The following is a 21,838-nucleotide window of genomic DNA, read 5'->3' on the forward strand; positions in this document are numbered from 1 at the left end:
GCACGCCAGACACTATTCTAGTCATTGGGAGACTACATCAGTGAATAAAACAGCACTTACAAAAAGGCACTGTTTTACAAAAACAGTGAGAAGGACAATAAGCAAAAATAAAACATGGTAAAGGGAAAAGTGAGGGTCATACTACATTCCATAGGGTAATCAGGGAAATCCTCATTGATAGGTGACATCTGAACAGAGAGAGACATAAAAGAATCAAGACACTATTCCATGCAGAAATCCGGGGAACAGACTGAGAGAAAAATAGAAACCCCAAATGCCAAAGGACTTAAGGCAGGACTATGCTTGAAGTATTGAAGAAATGTAAAGGCCAGTCCGCAGGTGGGAGCACAATAACTGATAGGACAATGTGTAGAAAGTGAGGATGGGGGATGGGAGGGAGGGGAGAGATCATGCAGGCCACTGCAGAACTTTGTAAAGACTCTTCCTAAGAAAGATGGGCTATAATCCCAGCACTCTGAGAGGCTGACGCCGGAGGATTGAGGTCAGGAGTTTGAGACTATCCTGGGTAACATAGGAGGCCCTGTCTCTAAAAAAAAATTAGGTGCAGTGGCCTATGCCCATGTTCTTGCTATTCAGGAGGCTGAGGTGGGGAGGATCACTTGAACCCAGGAATTCAAGGCTGCAGTGAGCTAGGATTGTGCCACTGCACTCCAGCCTGAACTATGACTTATGTATTAAAAACATCATTCTGGTCTTTTAAAAGGCACTATTAAAAAACAAGAATAGCTGCCAGCTCCTTTTCCACATAGAAAATTATGACATTCCATTTGGATACATTATATTTAGGTTCACAGAAAATAAAAATCAAATTCATTTATTTACAAGAATCATTCTTCTGGTTCATATTAACAACAAATTTCTTCCTTACAGTGTTTTTTTTTTGTTTTTTCTTCCTTTTTTTGAGACAGGGTCACGTTCTGTCATCCAAACCGGAGTGCAGTGCAGTGGCAAAATCAAGGCTCGCTGCAGCTTCCATTTCCTGGGCTTCAGTGATCCTCCCACCGAAGCCTCCCAAGTAGCTGGGACTAGGACTAGGACTACAGGCACATGCCACCATGTCAGCTAATTTTTAAATTTTTTGTATAGATGGGATTTCATCATGTTGCCCAGGTTGGTTTCAAATTACTGGGCTGAATCCTTCTGCCTTGGCCTCCCAAAGTGCTGAAAAAATAGGTGTGAGCCACCGTGCCTGGCCTGTTTTTTTTTTTTTTTTTTAAAAAACAGTGAAAGTGTAATACTCCTGCTGTCCTTCAACTTACAGTGCCTAGTTTTGCTTTTTAAAACTATGGTAAAATTTACCATCTTATCCCTTTTTAAGTGTAGAGTTCAGCAGTGTTAAATATATTAACACTATTGTTTACAGTGACCAGTTTTAAAGGCTTAAATTTACACTGATATTTATAAACTCTACTATAAATATATGTGTATGTACATATATAGTTATTATTTAAGTAGCATACTTTATCCAATTTTTTTGAGACAGAGTCGCGCTCTGTCACCTAGGCTGGAGTGCAATGGTGCAATCTTAGCTCACTGCAAACCTCCACCTCCTAGGTTCAAGTGATTCTCCTGCCTCAGCCCCCTGAGTAGCTGGGATTACAAGTGCCCACCACCATGCCTGGCTAATTTTCTTATTTTTAGTAGAGACGGGGTTTCACTGTGCTGACCAGGCTGGTCTCAAACTCCTGACCTCAGGTGATCTGCCCGCCTTGGACTCCCAAAGTGCTGGGATTAGAGGCGTGTGCCACACGCCTTACCTATTTAAGTAGTATACTTTAATTTTCTGGTAGGCTCAATGAATGATGGTAGGGTACGAGCTGGGATGATATACAGGTCTTGCTAATAAATTTGCATGAATGAGTGAAGTATCAAAAAATGAACTCAGAGCTGAAGTTTATCATTTTGTGGCTGGTTACCACAAACATAATGAGCACAAGTTCCCGTGACTGAGTTTTAAAGTACCAGATTTTTAGGTACCAGGATAACTCTTTAAACACTATTCTCTCACAAGTGAAATCAGTGGGTCAGTTCAAACTATTACGTGAGTAAAATGTAATGATATAATAGTTGGATCGTTAAAGAATATAAATATACATACAAATATACTATAGTACACAATTTTGAGATGTTAGTTTTTAAACTATTTTAATGCATGATGAAGAAAAGACCTGCGGTTTTTAAATTGGTAATATTGACAGTTCCAAATGCTTTTGGGGGAATCATCACACATTTCAGAATGCTGCTATTGCCTATCACTGGCAGTTTACACAAATGTGAGTTGATTTTTACCTCTGTGAAGAGACGGGCATCATCAGAAAGCATATTATAATCCTGTGCACATTTCTTTGCAGAATTCTGCAAAAACTTTAGGAACTCAGTAACTTCTTCGTTCACATGTTTTCTCATATCCTGATTTTTAAAAAAGTAGACATGTCTTGGGATAAAAAGTTTCATTAAAAAACAATCAATTTCTTAATCATTGCTATAATAATTTGGACTTAATAATTAAAGTATCAAATCCAAAGCAGAAATCAAAGAAGTCAGTAAAAGTTATTACATAGTAACGATAAACTGCTATTAAAAACTCCACAAAATAGAAAAGCAAATGACTAAGACTATACAATACATGCTCAGGAATTGAGAAGCTGATTTTATAAAATGCTGTCAAAATTTTTTTTTAAATTTACTTTTTGAGGCGGAGTCTCGCTTTGTTGCACAGGCTGGAGTGTGGTGGCACGATTTCAGCTCACTGCAACCTCCGCCTCCCGAGTAGCTGGGGCTACAGGCGCCTCCTCACCTGGCTAATTTTTTGTATTTTTAGTAGAGATGGGGTTTCGCCATGTTGGCCAGGCTGGTCTCGAGCTCCTGACCTCAGGTGATCTACCTGCCTCAGCCTCCCAAGGTGTTGGGATTATAGGCACGAGCCACCGTGCCTGGCCTCAAATTTTTTTAAAAAGACATACATCCAAATTGAAAAATGAGCAAATAATATAAACAAGCAAGTTACCAAAGAAAAAATAAAAATGGCTTATCCACATATGGAAAATGTTTATTTTCATTAGTAATCATAAATTAAATTAATGTAAAGCAAGAGATCACTTTTCCAATTTTAAATTAAAGGCAAAAAAGGTCATGTCCAATATTAGTGAAGATGGTTTTTTTTTTTTAAATTTGATTTCAATTTTCTATTACCTTATCCCTGTAGGATTAGAGAAGACAGTTTTTTCAAAACCTGTCATACAACAGAGGTACAAACAAACTGGTTTAAACTTTTTGTAGAACAATTTACGCATGTGTAACTGCAGATCAAAGCTTTGAAAATATGCATAATGTTTTGGTCTGGCAGTTTTATTTTTAAGAATTTATCTTATGGAAACTATCATCGATATGAACAAAGATTTTGCTACAAAGATGTTCAGCACAGCATCATTTATATAATTGAGAGAATTTGGAAAAGTCTTAATTGAAGTAATAATTAAGCAATAATTTAAAATTGGTATAATCTATGTAAAGTTCTACTGCTAGTACTTAAGATGAAATGGAGTAAGACATGCTAAGCAGTGGAGCAAAATGCTTGAACTATAATGGAATCAACAAAAGAATTAAAGCACCATTGCTCTGTCAAGTAATCTCCTTAAATTTTCCATTTTAAAAAAGATGAGCAGACCTAAAAACATAAATGTACATTTAAGATAAAAATATTTCCTAATTTTTAATATTTTTTCCTGAAACTGAAGAATAGAATACATACCAAGTACTGCAAGTAGTCATTTTTATTTATTCCAACAGCTTTGGAATTTGCAGGAATCTTTGCGTATTTAACCAACAAGTCCACATAACTCCTCTGCTCTCTCTGTGAGAAACGAGAGAAACGAGGATAAGGAACTCTTGGTTTTGGAAGAAGAACCATTCCAATTGTGGTTTTAACTTTTTCCTTTGCTTGAGTTGCTGAACTAACTGCCGGCTCATTTTCTACAGAACTTGCTGAAGCATTCAAATTTTCTCCTATACGTCTGGAAAACAAAATATAATTTACAAATATGTGCTTTTCACATGAAGATTACTATCATGGAACGTCATGATTCTCAATCACTAGGGAGAATATAGCGTGATTAACAGAGTAAACTCTGGATTATTATCTAACTCTGCCACCTGCATTTTGATGTTTAGCCATTTAAAGTAGATTAAGTATTCTGTGGGATAGGTTCACAATGCCAACTTACCTTCAATTACCTGATGGAGAGGAAGAGGCATACTTATTCAATTTAGAACTTTTTTCCCCATTAATAAAGAGGTGAAAATCATTCTTGCCAATTACATATGCAGGTATTTTATGTTTACATTGTATTACAATTTGAGTTCTTAATACTTAAATTCATCACTAAGATTTATCAGTTAATATGGTGAACAAAACCTACTAAGAACACAATGTAATGCAATCACAAATTTGAGGTTAACAAAAATTCATTGAGATTTTAAATGTTCCGATTTCCTCTGCTTATCTCAAAAATTAAGAGAATTCTAACATATGCACCGTATTTTTTGAAAGCAGTAATGGTTTTGGAAAAGTTGTACAATCCTCTATCACTCTGGTACATGGCTGAGTTCATGCAAATGACTTTATGCTTTTCATGGATGCCAAACAAAACTCCTGGCATATCTTTAATGAAATGTACCAGAAGAGAAAGCAGTGAGCAGTTTCAGAACTTGTTACCATATTTGTTTATGGAATGTGTGAAGGTTGTCAGAATCACAATGGAGTCACCAATGTTTAAAAATCCTTGATATCATGGAATACTATGCAGCCATAAAAAGGAATGAGATCATGTCCTTTGCAGGGGCACAAATGGAACTGGAAGCCATTATCCTCAGCAAAGTAACACAAGAACAGAAAACCAAACACCACATGTTCTCACTTATAAGTGGGAGCTGAAAAATGAGAATGCATGGACACAAGGAAGGGAATACACATGGGCCTGTTGTGGGGTGGGGTTGGGGTAGGAGAACATTAGGAAAAATAGCTAATGCATGCTGGGCTTAATACCTAGGTGATGGGTTGGTAAGTACAGCAAACCACTATGGCACATGTTTACCTACCTAACGAACCTGCGCATCCTGCACATGTACTCTGGAACTTAAAAAAACAAAACAAAACAAAACCCCCCCCCCAATAATTAGAGCTAGTGAAGGCCATGAAGACAGAGTTCTCATGTTTGAATTCCTGATAACAAAATACTTCTGCAAGGGTATTTGTTCAGGAACTGCCCGTCCAACCTTGGATTGGTGTCACCTTTGTTATTATCTTTCAAAGATCAAGTATAACTATTTCAAAACAATCACATAATCCTAATTTTTTCCTTTAAAAATCTTTGTCCTCCTTTACCTCCCTGAATACGCACATAGTTTACTATGGCATACATATTCCCATTGCAATGCTTTACACCCAAATAAATTTCTTTTATTTTAGAGAGTTTCTCTGTTACTCAGATTCACAAATGCTACCCCTACTTTTAAGAAGTCACCTTATCCAAATTAAGGTCTATGAACACAACTTCCTTATCTTATTCATAACCCGTCTCTATTTTTGCTATTCAGTTATTATAATCTACATTTTAAATAAGAGACTTTAGAAGTGCATCAGAAACTATACTTCCTTGGCCTGTACGACTGTAATTTCCACCACAGTAACTGTTCCTATAACCTGGCTCCAAATTACACAATAATCCAGAAAGGAAGGGAAACTAATGAGAAAGATGGACATCTGCTGACTCATTCTTCATTCCTCCATTTGTTAATATTTATTAACTACCATGTGCCAGCCTATGCTAGGTACTGGAAATACAACACTAAGTACAATACCATCTCCAATCTCCAGGATGTTATAATCAAGTGCATTAGAGAAGTCAATGAAGAAGAAAGAAAAGTAGATATGTACATCAACACAATGCGACTATGGAGAACTTAGGTTTCCAAAGTGAACATACCAAGTAGGTGACTGAAGAGAATCCTAAGAACATCATGATCAGGGATTAAGGGAGAAAAAGAGAAGGAAGAGAAAATATCCATAGCAGTGGTTCTCAATCAAGGCAGTTTTAATGTCCCCAGGGCCTTCTGGAAGCCTATAGGTGTATCTGGATTGTCACAAAAGAGGGGGGATTAAAGGCATTCAGAAGGGGGGGAAGACTAAATGTCTGCAATATGCACTACTATCGTGCATAACTTTCAACAGTCCCTTTCAGGCTTTTTCTTACCAGGTACAAATAAGTCTAGTCTGTTATTATTTATCCTAACAGTACATTTTATTTTTCCTATGATTATTTTATGGTATGCTTTATTCTCTCTTAAATATTTTAAATGAACTTAAATAAATGAACTGTATTCATTTTAACTGATGCATCTCACTACCTCATTATATCTCATAATGCAGTAGTCTCTATGAATTTACATAAAAATAAATTATTTCACACTTATTGTTTTTAAAAATTATATCTATTAATTTCATTTTAAGCTAGTAAAGGAGGTATCTTATTTCTTATAAATATCTGTCATAAAAAGTGGGAGGGTATCAGTCTGAAACGGCTGAGAATTACTAATTTAGATCTGCATCTGGACAAAGGGTGAGTTACGTTCCATCCAAACTACTCCTGATTTGTTTTAAATTAACTTTATAATACTAGAATAAATATGTCAAAAATTCCAAAAGATGACAACAGTTTTTTAGAAAATATGTAGGTCCCCAAATAAAGAAAAAAACATTTAACACCACTCTCTCAGAGCGAACCAATGGATAAAAAACTACTCAAAGAGCTGATAAACGAATGGGAGAAGAATTTTGGAAATTAAAATTAGGATGCTTAGGTTGGCTCTGAAAATAACACAGGTAAAAAAAGACATAGCTACTAAAGTTTCTCCAATAATTGTATAAAAATAAGCCTATTTTAGGTTAACAAAATGAACATTAACTGCTGATCTTGGGAGAAATGTATTACAGCAAATTGACTTCTTACTAGAAAATGTCTTGAGAGCTATTCAAACCTAACAGTATTGTGTCTGCACTCTTAACAATACTGCTACACAGCTGTCTCTCTGAATATGAGAACATGTCTGTCCTGTGCCAAAAACTGGCAAATTTAATTAAGCTGCTGCAGCAACAAGATGCTGACTCAGATATGCCAGACTAGGAATGTCAAGGAATTCTAGCAGTTTAAATTGGCTACATTCAGCAAAGAATGAAATGGTAGCACATCAAGATCATTTCCTTGTGCGGTGCTGTCAAAATCTTCATCAGGGTGTAAACCAAAAGCATCTGACAGGGTTTCTCTATCCACGTATACACCATTATATTTTATTTTGGTTGACGGTTTTAAGTTTTGCCCCTGCATTTTGTCAACTGCCCATTCTCCTTTCTTAAACTTTCCACGGAAAACAAAAACAAAAACAGGGCAGAATCCAAAACTTTTAAGTTTCCTATACTTTAAGTACTAGTTTGGTAGCTTGTTTAAACGTCGCATTTGAAAATGGTGCTTCTAATCTCCATTTCAAGTCTACTAGTATCTTCTGAGTTTGATTTATTTTCCTAAATTAAATGTGTTAAAGCTTTATATATATATATTTCTATTTAAAGCTATTTCCTGGCCGGACGCGGTGGCTCACGCCTGTAATCCCAGCACTCTGGGAGGCCGAGGCGGGCAGATCATGAGGTCAGGAGATCGAGACCATCCTGGCTAACACGGTGAAACTCCGTCTCTACTAAAAATACAAAATAATTAGCCGGGCGTGGTGGCGGGCGCCTGTAGTCCCAGCTACTCGGAGGCTGAGGCAGGAGAATGGCGGGAACCTGGGAGGCGGAGCTTGCAGTGAGCTGACATGGTGCCACTGGACTCAAGCCTGGGCGACAAAGCGAGACTCCGTCTCAAAAAAAAAAAAAAAAAAAAAAAAAAAAGGCTATTTCCCCCCTTATTTGCTTAAAATTCAGTTATGAGTATCTGCAAACAGAAACTTTAATTTTAAAAAAAGGCAATTGTTTACATGATTGTTTACATTGTTTACATAACTAAAAAAGGCTATTTCTACATGAATGGCTCATGGGGCATTTTAAAATCCTTTTTTATTTTCTTGGGAGACTTTGGAAATATTCCGTAATTTTTTTTTTCATGCTTCAAAGAAAAGTAACACAATATTAACTTTTTATATTATTCATTTGTAAAAACACTATTCAAGTTGTCCTTTCATTTTACAAACACTTATGGAGCACAGAGAGCAAAAGGAAAATCTTTTTTATCTTGAAATTAACAGAATAAAAGGCCTTGTTTTTCAACAAGAAAACTGTAAACAATAAAGCCTGAAATAATTGTAATAATTATTACAGTAATTAAGAATTATTACAGTAATTACTATAACAATGACTGTAATAATTCTTAATAAAACTTAAGGTTAGGAAAAAAGACTAGAAACATATCAATAACTTGTGTATTTTTTCTATAGTACAAGGTAAATTATACTAATAGATTATTTTGTGCTCTATAGAAATCTAAAGAAAACAAGGATATTCTAAGAAAAAAATATGTTAGGAGTTAGATATACCCAACTTCCAGCAAAATGCCTTTTTCCTTGTGCAAAGCCAGGCTACAACCCACACCTGGGATATGCTAAACAGAAGTGGACTTGAACCATTAAAATAAACTGGGCACACTGGCATGTACCTATAATCCCATCTATTCAGGTGGTTGAGGCAGGAGGATCACCTGAGCCCAGGAATTTGAGTCTAGCCTGGGCAACATGGCAAGACTTTAACTCTAAAGTTAAAAATAAAATGAGAAGCAGTGGCAAGACGAAGATTAATACCAGAAATTTTTAGTGTGAAAAGAGAAAGGCTGAGACGAAAGTTTTTTTTAATTTGAGATAAGGTCTCAAATTTTGAGATGGGGTCTTGCTCTGTTGTCCAGGAGTGCAGTGGTGTGAGCATGGCTCACTGTGGCCTTGACCTCCCAGGCTCAAGTGATCCTCCCACCTCAGTTTCCCAAGCAGCTGGGACCACACGTGCATGCCACCACACCAGCTAATTTTTAAATTATGTGTAGAGACAAAGTCTTGCTATGTTGCCCGGGCTGGTCTTGAACTCCTGGGCTCAAGTGATCCTCTTGCTCCTAGCCTCCCAAAGTGTTGTGATTATAGGCATGAGCTACTGTGCCCAGCTGAGATTATGTGTGTGTGTGTGTGTCTGTGTGTGTGTGTGTGTGGGAGGGGGCGGAGGGGGGGAGAGAGAGGGGGGGGAGAGAGAGAGAGAGAGAGAGAGAGAGACAGACAGACAGACAGGGTCTCACTCTGTTGCCCAGGCTGGAGTACAGTAGCGTGATCCTGGCTCACTGCAGCCTCAACATCCCTGGACTCAGGTGATCCTCACACCTCAGCCTCCCCAGTAGCTGAGACTGCAGGTGCACAACCACACCTGGCTATTTTTTGTATTTTTGTAGAGACAGGGTCTCACCATGTTGCCCAGGCTTGTCTTGACCTCCTGGGCTCAAGTGATCCAGCTGCTCTGGCCTCCTAAAGGCTGGTATTACAGGTGTGAGCCACCTACGCCTGACCTGAGATGATTCCCTTTTTTTAAAGACAGACATATGTTCTCTAAATCCCAGGACAATAGAATTTATAGCAATTTTTGATCCAAATAAACAATGACTATTCTTTATTTAATTGGTAGTAAGTTTTAAGAAATTAGTTATCCTAAAAAACTGTATAAGTTGAATAACGAATAGTTTTTAAAAATATCCATAGATGTACATACATAAGGGAGTCTACTGCTTTAACTTTATATATCCGACACCAGCACAGATACTACAACTATGCACTTTGGCAAGAAGAAAGTTGCTTCTGAAACTGCCTCTTTAAAACATTTATTTTTAAAAAATTGTCTCTTTTTTTTGTAGACAGGATCTCACTCTGTTGCCCAGGCAGGAATATAGTGGCACAATCATAGCTCACTGCAGTCTCAAACTCCTGGGCTCAAGTGACCCTCGTGCCTCAGCCTCCTGAGTAAGTAGGACTATAGGTATGTGCCACTACATACAGCGAATTGTTTTTGGAGAGACAGGGTCTCAATTTGTTTGCCCAGGCTGGGAGTCATCCTCCTGCCTTACCCTTTCAAAATGCTGAGATTACAGGTGTGAGCCACTGAGCCTGGACTAAAATTGTCTCTTTACTACAACTTCTGCTTGTTTTTACGTAAACTTATGCATTCATTTGATGGAATCAAAAAAGCACTTTTTTCTTTAATGCTTTTAATAGCAATCTGGCAACATCTATCAAAATAAATATATATACATACTCTCTACTGACAGGAGTTTATCCTACTTATACAAGCACATGCAAAAAGGATGCTCACATTTCTAACAGTAACGGTAACAAGCTAAATTATCAACAGAGGTCAATCTAAAAATTATATTCACCCAACAATAGAATACAATATAGCTATGGGCTGCACAGGGTGGCTCATGCCTGTAATCCCAGCAAGTGGAGTAGGATGTGCAGTAAATGGAAAGTTTTTAATCCTGTTTTTAAATCCATTCTGCCAATCCATCCTTTCATTGGGGAGTTTAATTAATTTACATTTAAGTTATTGATAAGTAAGGACTATTACTATTTTATTAATTGTTTTCTGTATGTCTTACAGCTTTTTTGTTCCTCATTTCTTCCCAGTGAGCATATACAAGTCTTTAAAGAAGTCTAAGTATAAATGAGAGAAGAGGTAAGAAGGTAATTAGGAGAAAATGTGGAGTCCAGGGATTATTTAAAACAGGAAAACTTGAGCATGTTCAAATACTGATTAAGCTGGCCAGGCAGAGTGGTTCCTGGCTGTAATCCCAGCACTTTGGGAGGTCAAGGTGGAGAATTACTTGAAGCCAGGAGTTCAAGATCAGCTTGGGAAACACAGCAAGACCATGTCTCTTAAAAAAAACAGAACAAAAACCAAAAAGTAATCAAGATGACTGAAAATGGGAGAGAACAAAGATAGAGGAGTAAGAGGGGACAACGGACAGAAAAGATAACTGAGAAAGCAGGAAAAGATGGGGAGATACACTTCCTCCACTGTAAAAGGAGAAAGGAAGAAAGTAAATGTTGAGCTTCCCTGGGAGTATTTCCTAATTCCTCATTTGGTGTATTTACACATTTTTCTAGTAAACTCAATTACTTGGTTTTCGGATTCATTAACAACATCGTAGAAATAGTCGATCAAAAAGGATAGAAGAGCTACTACAGGCAAGTGAGCAGTAAGAAGTAAAAATTATCATTTAATAGTCATTAAATATCAGAGAGGAAAAAAACCTTTAGCAATTTGGCAGTATCTATCAAAATACAAAATGTACATATTGTCTGACCAAACAATTCAATTTCCATGAGTGTATCTTATAGAAGTAACTATAAAAATTTACCAATATATTTTTAATTACAAAAAAAAAAAAAAAAAGAAAAAAGGGAACACAATGTTTTGCAACACAGGACTAGCTAAATGAATTAAAAGTACATCTGTAAGCTATATAGCGAGGTAATATGCAACCATTAAGATTTGAACTAAATGTTGGGGCATGAAAATATATTCAGACTATCACTTTAAATGATAGATAACTGCAAAACAGTTTCACAGTATATTTTTAGTATGATCCTATTTTGTATTGCATACATGTGTACGTATGTGTGCATGTGCATATGTTATAAACAGTATACTATTTAGTACTAAACAATTATTAGTATAATATTAGTACTACACTAAAACATTTATTGGTATAAATGTTTGTATACTATTATACTATATCAGTATAGCATTATAAAAATTATTGGGACACTTTAGCATAGTATTATAAAATACTATAAAACTGTTTTGCAGTTCATGTGTGGAGAAAGGACTGAAGGTCTGAAAAGAAATATCAAAGTGTTAAAAGTTGTTTTATTTTAAACATTTCTATAATTTGAATGTTTCTATAATTCAAACATTTCTATAATTTGAATATATTAGAGATACACATAAAACTTCAACTATCGGAAAAACAACAATCAAATATGGAAATAAATAACCAAATAAACATATTACCTGTTGGATAAAACACATAGTTCTTTTAAACTTGGAGCCATGGAATGATCTTTATAATTTTCTCGAGAGAAAAATGTCTTAAGGCCATTTTTTGGGGAAATATCCCTGTGAAACAAAGTAATTTACTTACATTGGACAATTCAAAATCTCATGCTAAGACACATAATGGCACAATTGTAACTTATAATTTCATACTTTCTTACCCCCCATCCCCAGACAATCTCTCCTTACTATGTTTAATTTCATATATCAGATCCGTGGGCTTAGAATTGTTACTTCTTGATAGCTTTAAACCCAGGCCCATTATGAAATTCTCCAGCTCCAATAATCAGCCCTGCATTTTCTCCAGTACATAATTAAATAAATGTCACAGAGACTGGAGAGTTAAAGATAGAAAAGACTGAAGTATAATCAAGGGTCTGTCAAAGGCTGGCCTCACTTCTGGCTCTAGGACATAACATTAAGATATTGGTTGCTGAAAAGAAAATACTTCTCAACTTATTTTTGTTTCATGCACTACTGTGCTGAGCCAAAAGACACTACGAAGACTACATATCCTATCTATTTTGTTTACTTTGGCAAATGGAATCAATGGTTTGCTAAAACCACCTCAAAGGTGATATGATTTTTCATAACACCATAACTAATTTAGAGACGAACATATATTCAATGCTTTCCATATAGTTAGGCATCCAAAAATGCTGTTTGAATGAAGGAATTAAAAATTTGAAAACACTGAATCCATTAATCTAGGGAGGACAAAGGTCAGTAAAATTCTGTGGAAAAGGATAATTCCAAGGGCTACAACATTGTGCAAAGGTTCTAAACCACAACTGGTTCCACAACGCCAGCGGTATATAAGATCATCTGTGCTACATCTGAACGCATACTTCATAGCACTGGCAAGGAATGCAAATGGACATACTTCTTACCTAATCAAATGGTAACTTCTGGGTGTCCTAGTGCCCAAATAGGAAATTCTAGCATATTTGCTCCATACTCTTCTTTTAACTGTTCTTAAAGGCATTTATCCAAAAAACCATACTAAGGTATTAATGGTAAAATTAGAATGTCTTATTTGCTATGTACCACTATAGTTTCTTATTACCTTGTTGTGGTATTGTATCTGTGACATCTCAATAAATTCTTAAGTTTCTGCACATCATATAAAAACAAAGTCAAGGGCCTCAGGGATTGTGAGCTCCCTGGGGACGGGAGTATTGCTAGCAGTAAACAAATACTTATTGAACATACTGACTTAATATTCTGAGTCAGGTACTATTTTAATACTCTTTGTAACCGTTTATAACATTTGATCCTTCTTGGCTGGCTCAGTAAATGTGTGTTAAAATGAACTAAATCAGCACATGTATTTGCTAGATGTCTACAAAACCACTATAATATTTAACCAGGCTCTCTATTTGCAAAGTTCTCATTCACTTCTAAAACACAGTCTATGCATTTATATTATCATTTGATATAGATTTCAATATAACAGAAAGCATGTCTATTCTTTTTTTTTTGAGACGGAGTCTCGCTCTGTCGCCCAGGCTGGAGTAAGCATGTCTATTCTTAAAGAGGGTCTTTTTTATTACTTGCATGGAAATGGGCAAGGTTCTTGGACACAAGAATATTCCAGAATCTCTCCTTCTGGAGACCAGCAATAAATACCTGAGAGAGACCTTCAGGAGACCAGCAATAAATACCTAAGGGAATTATACCTAAAAATAATTTGAGTGCTGAATTGTTGTTCCAATATAGGAATGGAAGTGTAGTCAGCCATAACTCTAGCGTTCAGTATTTGAGGATGAGGATAACGTACATTCGGAAACCTTAAACTTGTATCTTCTGTTTCTTCCAAATCTCTCTATGCCAGGAATCTATTTTCTTATGTCAACCATCAGCCCCACTACACTCCTCTTCAGTGGATTACAAAGTAGCTACAACTCACCAATTCAGTCCTGGTTCACTTATGACCATCTTGGAGCTCATCTTTCTAGATTTCTGCTTCACTCTAGCTCACAGTTCACAGCTGCCTGGCTGCGAAGGCTCCAACAGAGGCAGGATCCCTCCAGAACTTACTCAGCTGAGGAAAAACAAAAGGCCAAGATCAAAAGCAAGCGATTGGCTAGGCTAGCTGCTGTTAGGTGAGGAAAAATCTCTCCCTAAATATCTACCCTCAACAGACTGTGGCACCTAAAACAGAATACAGCAGACCCAAGGTTCTCTGTGGCAAAGCAGCAATGACCATACAGGACGAGCCTTTTTCTATTTAATCTACGCCGGGAGTGTTACTCTTAGGACACCCACTATGGAAATAAGAGCTGAAACAGAATGGTGTTCTCATTGCTTGCATACTAGGCCACTTGATGGCATGGAACTGGAAGTCAACTCCGTTTTCCATTCCGTTACTGCCAAAATAAATCTTGCTTTTGTTTTCCCGACCATGCTTTGTTTTGGGGCAGATTCTGGCAGGCACCGCATGACAAAAGCTACCTCGACATCAGGAAGCTTAGGCCTTTCAGAGAACCTCATATTTGAGGAGACTGAGGTCAACTCAAGTGACATTTCACAAGATCACTTACAGACATCATCAGGACTAGAAATCAGGCTTGATGTCTTCATGTTCAGTATTTCTCCCGTGATCCCAGGCAGACTGATAAAGTGACATACGAGAACCTAGTCAAATTTAGGAGTCGGTCTCTCGGCACCGGACGGGCCCGACCGGCTCCCACTTAATCTACCTCTCACACTTCGACCCAGAGTGGAGCCGGGGGGAAGGGTCGATGAAGGCAAAAGAAACGGCTGAGGGAAAGGGGACGCAAGGAAAGGGGAAACAAGTTCCAGAAAGGCAGGTAAAAGTGCAAGCAAAGCAGGGGTAGGAGCCGCGCAGAGCCAGGAGCAAAGGGTCCTGGCCCGGCCGCCATGTTCCCTCCTCCCGCCCCTGCATGAGGACGCCCGCTGGCCCAGCAGCGCCCTCCCGTCCGCGTCTCGGCTGCAACACAGCCTTTCCGCCCACCTCATGGTCCGCGGCGGCTCTTGCCCAGGCCGCAGCCACACACCACACACGCTCCACCCCACTCCTCACATTGTCGCGCGCGCCCGGGAAAGACCATATTTAAAGGATGTGGACGCGCCGACTCGGCTCTGCGTGATGACGTCACCAGCGACATAGTGGGCGGGGCCTTGCGTCCGGACTGCAGCTCACCTTCTTCACTCCCGCCACGCGCGCTCGGTGTGGTTCTGGCAGCGAAGGGCGAGACTGGGCTCCCTAGGCGGAAGTGGTTGGAGGCTGCATGTTTTCCTAGAAAGTCCTCGACCTTCGTCGGGGAGAGCAGGGGAGTGATAAATTGGAAGGAGGACAAGCGACAAGTGCAGTACTGGAAAGACCCAAACATACTTGGTTGTGACCTCAGGCAAGTTTCCTGACTTCCCTAACCCAGAGTTCTCATATGTAAAATGGAGATGAAATTGTTACTGCTGCTTCATACGGTTTTTTGGAAAGGATTAAATGAAACAAAGGATGAAGCTGTGCTCTGCACAGTACCTGGCTCGTAGTAGGGCCTCATTAAGTACTCCTTCACCTCTGCTCCACTCCCCGTCCAGTTTTAGCTGTCAGTTTCCACCAGAGACCATTCTGGTTCAAACACTAGTTTTGTTCTCATTCATTACGGAAAGATTTATTGACCATAAACAGTAATTTTGCTTGGTGCTGGGTACACATGGACTAAGACTGAATACTGATTTTTCCAGTGCTTTGGCTCTCTGGCAATCTAAGACATTTACATTAAGTACAATAGAAAGTAATAAGCTACATAAGAAAGGTGTATAGAAAAAATTGAGGTTAGAGGGAGAGGAATAGCTAGTGTGGGGGCAAAACGCAGCTTTGAATAGTATTGAGTACTTACATGTCAGTTACTGCACTGGGCATCTGCCATGTGGGCTCATTTGAAGAATGTGGGTATGTGGAATGAAGAGAAAGGGCATTCTAGACAGACCAGCGCAAGTGTCAAAAGACAAAAATTTGACACATCTAAAGATCTCAATTGGCCTTATTGCGATTCTGGAATCAGGCAACACTTCATTCCATAAAATGGAATGAATGCCCCAATGAGTGGAACAGAGGAGGTTGGCTTTCCGGACAGAAAAAAGGGCTGTAGAAAGCAGAAACAACAAAAAGCAGATTGGCCATTTCAAAGTTACTTTCCTGGGGTGGAGACAGAACAACAGAAAGGTAACTGATAGGTTAACATCAGGTTGCTTGAAGTTACTCTTTGCCGTAAGGACTAAAACAGAGGAAATTCATTATCTTGCTGATTGAAGATTGAAACTGGCCTGTTATCCATCTCCTGATTTCTTGGAGGGCCAGATAACTCATTTTCAGTGTGGTGACCATGAGTGATTCCATTTTTATTTTAGTCTGGTCTGTTGGGGTCTAGTACAGAAGTTCAAAACAATGGCCTCCTATAATTTTGTTTAATACAAGGAACTGCATAAACCTATTGCATAAACAAAATGTGTGCTATTAGGGAAGCATGTTCTACATTTTATTTTAAGACAGAGTCTCCCAGACTGGAGTGCAGTGGTGCGATCTCAGCTCACTGCAACCTCTGCCTCCCAGGTTCAAGCGATTCTCCTGCATCAGTCTCCCTAGTAGCTGAGACTACAAGTGCACGCCACCACACTTTGCTAATTTTTGTGTTTTTTTAGTAGAGGTGGGGTTTCACCATGTTGGCCAGGGTGGTCTTGAACTCCTGACCTCAAGTGATCTGCCCCCTTCGCCTCTCTTAAGTGCTGGGATTACAGGTGTGAGCCACTACACCTGACTGACATTTTAGAATGATTTAGAATATTGTTAGAAATTATGTTAATGTAAAAAATATGCTACAAGAAACCATAGGTAGTTTATTTTGCCTGGAATGCAAGTTTTCTGAAGAGTAGTAGAGGAAAAGGGGTTGGAAAAACTGGTTGAAGCTAGAACACATAAGACTTTATAAGCCAGACGAAGGAAGTTTGACTTTATTGTATAAGAAATAAAATGCTAGGAAACAAACAACAAAAAAGCTTACTTAATGGCACAATCAGAACTGGCTGGCTGTGCTTCAGGAAAGTTCACCTGGCAACCTATGGAATTCATTGAAGGGAGGAGGCCAGTTAGGAGACAGTGTTTGTGAATGCTGAAAAAAATTAACCAATGCCTGGCACTGTGCACAGAGCATTTCTTTTTTTCTTTTCTTTTTTTTTTTTTTTTCCTGAGATGGAGTCTTCCTCTGTCGCCCAGGCTGGAGTGTAGTGGCACGATCTCAGCTCACTACAACCTGTGCCTCTCAGATTCAAGTGATTCTCCTGCCTCAGCCTCCTGAGTAGCTGGGACAACAGGTACGCGCCACCAAGCCCGGCTAATTTTAGTATTTTTAGTAGAGACAGGGTTTTACCGTGTTGGTTAAGATGGTCTCGAACTCCTGATCTCGTTATCCGCCCACCTCGGCCTCCCAAAGTGCTGGGATTACAGGCGTGAGCCGCCGCCGCGCCTGGCCACAGATAGTATTTCTTATTAGGTAGGTGATGTGGATGGCTTGTGTAGGACGAAGGCAGTGTCAAAGTTCATGTGTTGGGTACCTTCTAACAAAGCATGCAGTCAGGGAGAGTTGGGGACACCTGGCCTGGCCGGAAGGAACTGCTCTAATGGTTCAAGAGCTCACGCTGCTGGGAGGTACCTGCCCATGGTAGTGTGATATGGTAGCATCACCATACAGCTCTGTGTTGAGATTTCAGATAATCACCAAACAGTATGCTCTGAACTGGTATATCTGTTCAGTGGTTGCAAGATGGCACACAGAATCAGAATTTTTAGAACCAGAACATGAGTTGGAGATTATCTAGTCCAACCCTCTCGTTTTCCTTACAAGGAAATAGGCTCGTTTCAAGATTGTCAAGTGACTTTTCTAACATCACATGATCAGTGATAAAACTGGTACTAAAACTTAGGTCTCATAATTCTTGCCAACATGTGCATTGTGCGTCTTCCCAAAATTCATATGTTATATGAATATGTATATATATAAATTCATATGTCATATTATAGGAGCCTAATGGCCTCCTATAATTTTTGTTTACTACAAGAAATCCTAATGGTATTTGGAGATGGTATCTTTAGGAGGTAAGTAGGTTTAGATTAAGATACAAGGGTGCAGTCCCAATGATGGAGTTCACAGCCCTTGTCAGAAGAAGAGAAACCACAGCTCACTCTCTCCACCGAGTGAAGGTAGCCATCTGCAAGCCAGAAACAGAGTTCTCACTAGAAAACAAATTGGCTGGCAGCTGGATCTGGACTTCCAAGCCTCCAGAACTGTGAGAAAATAAATATCTGTTGTTTAAGCCTCCCAGGCTATGGAATTGTCATAGCAGCCCCAGCGGAGTAACATACAATACAATATGCATCCTTTCTTGTCTTTTTTGTAAACCACAAGAAGCTTAGTGGCAAGAACATGGACTTTTGGATTCCAGTAGATACGTGTCTCAGGTTTGCATCTCAGTTTTTCTGTCTACTGGCAGTGTGATCCTAGGCATGTTGTGTGTCCTCTGAGTCTCAGTTTCTTCCTCTGAATAATGGAGGCAGTGATACCTCACCTACAGAATTATTGTGAGGACTAGAATATATTAAAAGTGCATTGCAAAGAGTAAATGTTGAGTAAATACTAGCTATTACTATATAATTTTTCTGAAAGAAAAATCAAAGATGAACAAAACACAGTGGAGGTGGCACTGTACAGAGACTTATAATGCACAGAAGAAATGGTGGGCCGGGCGCGGTGCCTCAAGCCTGTAATCCCAGCACTTTGGGAGGCTGAGGTGGGCGGATCACCTGAGGTTGGGAGTTCAAGACCAGCCTGACCAACATGGAGAAACCCTGTCTGTACTAAAAATACAAAATTAGCCTGACGTGGTGGCGCATGCCTGTAATCCCAGATACTTGGGAGGCTGAGGCAGGAGAATCACTTGAACCTGGGAGGCATAGGTTGCACTTAGCCAAGATCATGCCATTGCACTCCAGCCTGGGCAACAAGAGCGAAATCAATCTCAAAAAAAGGAAAAAAAAAAAAAAAAGGAAATGGTATACTTATATATAGAAGATTCCTTTTTTTTTTTTTTTTTTTTGAGACGGAGTCTCGCTCTGTCACCCAGGCTGGAGTGCGGTGGCCGGATTCCATGGGACCACAAATGAGTAAGAAATTCATTCTGATGGAGACAATTTAGAGATTACTTCAGAGTTTAATTTACTTTGGGTCTTGAAGGATGAGTAGGAGTTCACTGGGTAACAAAGGGGCTGTGGGTTTTAAGGTGTGAAAAAAAAGGCACAGAAGTGTGAACAGCTCCACATGTTCTGGGGAAGAGGAAAAGAAGGTGTGGGGAAAAAAAAGCACAGAAGTGTGAACAGCTCCACATATTCTGGGGAAGAGGAAAAACTGTTGCATCGCTATGTTGGGGAAATGAAGGTTGTTGGACCAGAAATGGTGAAGCAGACTAGACAGGGTCTTCATTGCCATGCTAGAGATTTTGTACTTTATTTTCTGCATTATGGGGAATCTGTGTGTGTATATGTTTATGTGTGTTTTAAATAGCTTGAGTTATAAGCTACATATCACAAAATTCATTCATTTTAATTGTACCATTAGGTGACTTTTAGTAAATGTGTGAAGTTTCATAACCATCAACATGATAAAGTTTTGGAACATTTCCATTAACCCCCAAATCCTGTGTGCCCATTTGTAATCAGTGCCTCTTTCCAGCCCCAGGCAACTATTAATCTACTTTCTGTCTCTATAGGTTTGCCTTTTCTGGACATTTCATTTAATGAAATCATACAATATGTTGTCTTTTATGTCTGCATTCTTAGCGTAATGTTTTAAGGATCATCCATGTTGTAGCATGTATCAGTATTTATTCCTTTCTGTTGCTCAGTAGCAGCTCATTTATGGATATGCCCATTTTTTTTATCCATTCAACATTTGATGAACATTTAGATGGTTTCCACTTTTTGGCTTTTCTGAATAATGTTGCTGAGGGCAACATTTATGTGAACATTTTATGTGTACAAGTCTTTGTGTGAACTTTGCATTTTTATTTCCCTTGAGTAGATAATCAGGAGTGGAATTGTTGTATGGTAGATTTATGTTTAACTTTTTTTTCTATGTTGCTGAGGCTGGTTTCAAACACCTGGCCTCGGGTGATCCTCCCCTCGGCCTCCCAAAGTGCTGAGATTACAGGTGTGAGCCACCAGGCCCAGCCTATGTTTAACTTTTCAGAAAACTGTCAGATTGTTTCCCACAGCAATTGCACCATTTTATTCTGTGGATTTTTAAGCAGAAGAAAGATGTGGTTTTCAATTTCTGGTAAACTGGGGAACAAACGAACCCAGAAGTTGAATGAGAAGCCAATTTAATTTTGAAACAGTTTATAAGAGTATGTACTTGTTTGAGTTTATAAAATGTTTAATTGGACCAGAATTTGACAAAGAACTCTAAAAACTGCAAACATTGACTAAGCGAAGTTATCATAGTTGTTACTAGGTGTTCATTTCTTCTTGGGGACCAAATCAAGATAGATAAATGTGCAAGATCATCTTTTTTTTTTTTTTTTTAAATCAGTAATAAGTCATTTTTCTACCCCTCAGCTAATGAGCTTCCTTTGCTTGATATGGGGTAAACTTGGCCTTGGAATAGTTTACAGCTTGGTAACTGCTTCACTCAGGGAATTGCCTCATGAATTTACTATCATCCATAAGGTATTTTCAAAATGAAAATCCAGATATAGCCCTCTAGCAAGAAGGTTTCAATTTGGTAATTGATTCAGAAACTTTTGGGGAAAATACTGTTGCTAACTGCAGTTTGTTAAGTCAGGCCTTTCAGCAATAAATGGCATTTCAAGTGGGGAGGGAATCATCATTAATGCCGAAAACCAGCAAAATACTCTGGCCCAGGATATGCTGTGTAAGAACAGAATGGCTAAAGTGTTTGATTTTTTTCTACTCAGAAGATAATATTTTCTAAAATATATTTAGATACGTTCTGTATTATGTGGCCCCTGGGCTGAAAAAAATCCCAGAAATCATTGTTCACTTGAAAGATAGTCTTTTATAGCATGTAAGTGTCCTACAGAGAGAAGTTGATAACAGAGATAATTCCAAGTAGAAAATTTAAAAATTGTGTTTGTCTTTAGAATGCAGTGTGTGTTTTATCAGAGGGGTGGAGAGAGAATGGTAGAAGGGGTAGGTATGGGGCTTGTTAGGAAGTCATTATAATAGATTTTAGGCAAGGCTAATACTAATTTTTGTTCTTCAAGCAAAGAACAATTGATAGATGATGTAGTTTCTTCCCCACAAAAGGGAAGTTATACTGGAATTAAAAATATTGTTTGAGAAGTCTATCAAGTAGGTAAATAACAAATGGATTACTGATAGATGACTATATTATACTGGAGTTGACATTTTCCCCTCCCAAGGAGAAAAAAATCTAGAATCAAATTAAGTTCAGAAAGACTGGTTTCTCTCTTTCCAACATGAGAGATAAATGACATTAGAAAGAAACCAGGAGTTTTCTTCAGCTCACAACTGGTGGCACAGTGAAAGGAGAGGGCTCCTGTTAATCTCCTAGAGTGAGGCTTCTGCCACCGTTGGGAGTCCAGCCTTGCTTCAAAAGCTGGGAGTGGGGAGTAGAAGCAGTAGGGGAG

General features: G+C 38.6%; 1 protein-coding gene across 12 annotated transcripts in view; it reads right to left on the minus strand.

The window, feature by feature from the left end:
• The window catches only part of LOC101002362 (little elongation complex subunit 2), a 56,776-nt gene extending 41,494 nt beyond the window's left edge, over nt 1-15,282 (minus strand). For 5 of the 12 annotated variants that reach the window (XM_021941726.2, XM_009210317.3, XM_021941725.2 and 2 more), the window contains exons 1-5: nt 15,129-15,281; nt 14,061-14,195; nt 12,110-12,214; nt 3,773-4,034; nt 2,311-2,430 (exon numbers count right to left, since the gene is read on the minus strand). In XM_021941726.2, coding sequence (XP_021797418.2) covers nt 2,311-2,430; nt 3,773-4,034; nt 12,110-12,214; nt 14,061-14,101 — 528 coding nt within the window. In that variant the 5' untranslated portion in view covers nt 14,102-14,195; nt 15,129-15,281. Of the gene's footprint in view, nt 1-2,310; nt 2,456-3,772; nt 4,035-12,109; nt 12,215-14,060; nt 14,196-14,694; nt 14,766-15,128 lie in introns of those variants that run through there. The other 7 variants (XM_009210313.3, XM_009210316.3, XM_009210314.4 and 4 more) reach the window with 7 other exon arrangements.
• Nucleotides 15,283-21,838: the final 6,556 nt, after the last annotated feature.

This window comes from Papio anubis, unplaced genomic scaffold, assembly GCF_008728515.1.
Source record: "Papio anubis isolate 15944 unplaced genomic scaffold, Panubis1.0 scaffold37, whole genome shotgun sequence".
Taxonomy (NCBI): domain Eukaryota; kingdom Metazoa; phylum Chordata; class Mammalia; order Primates; family Cercopithecidae; genus Papio; species Papio anubis.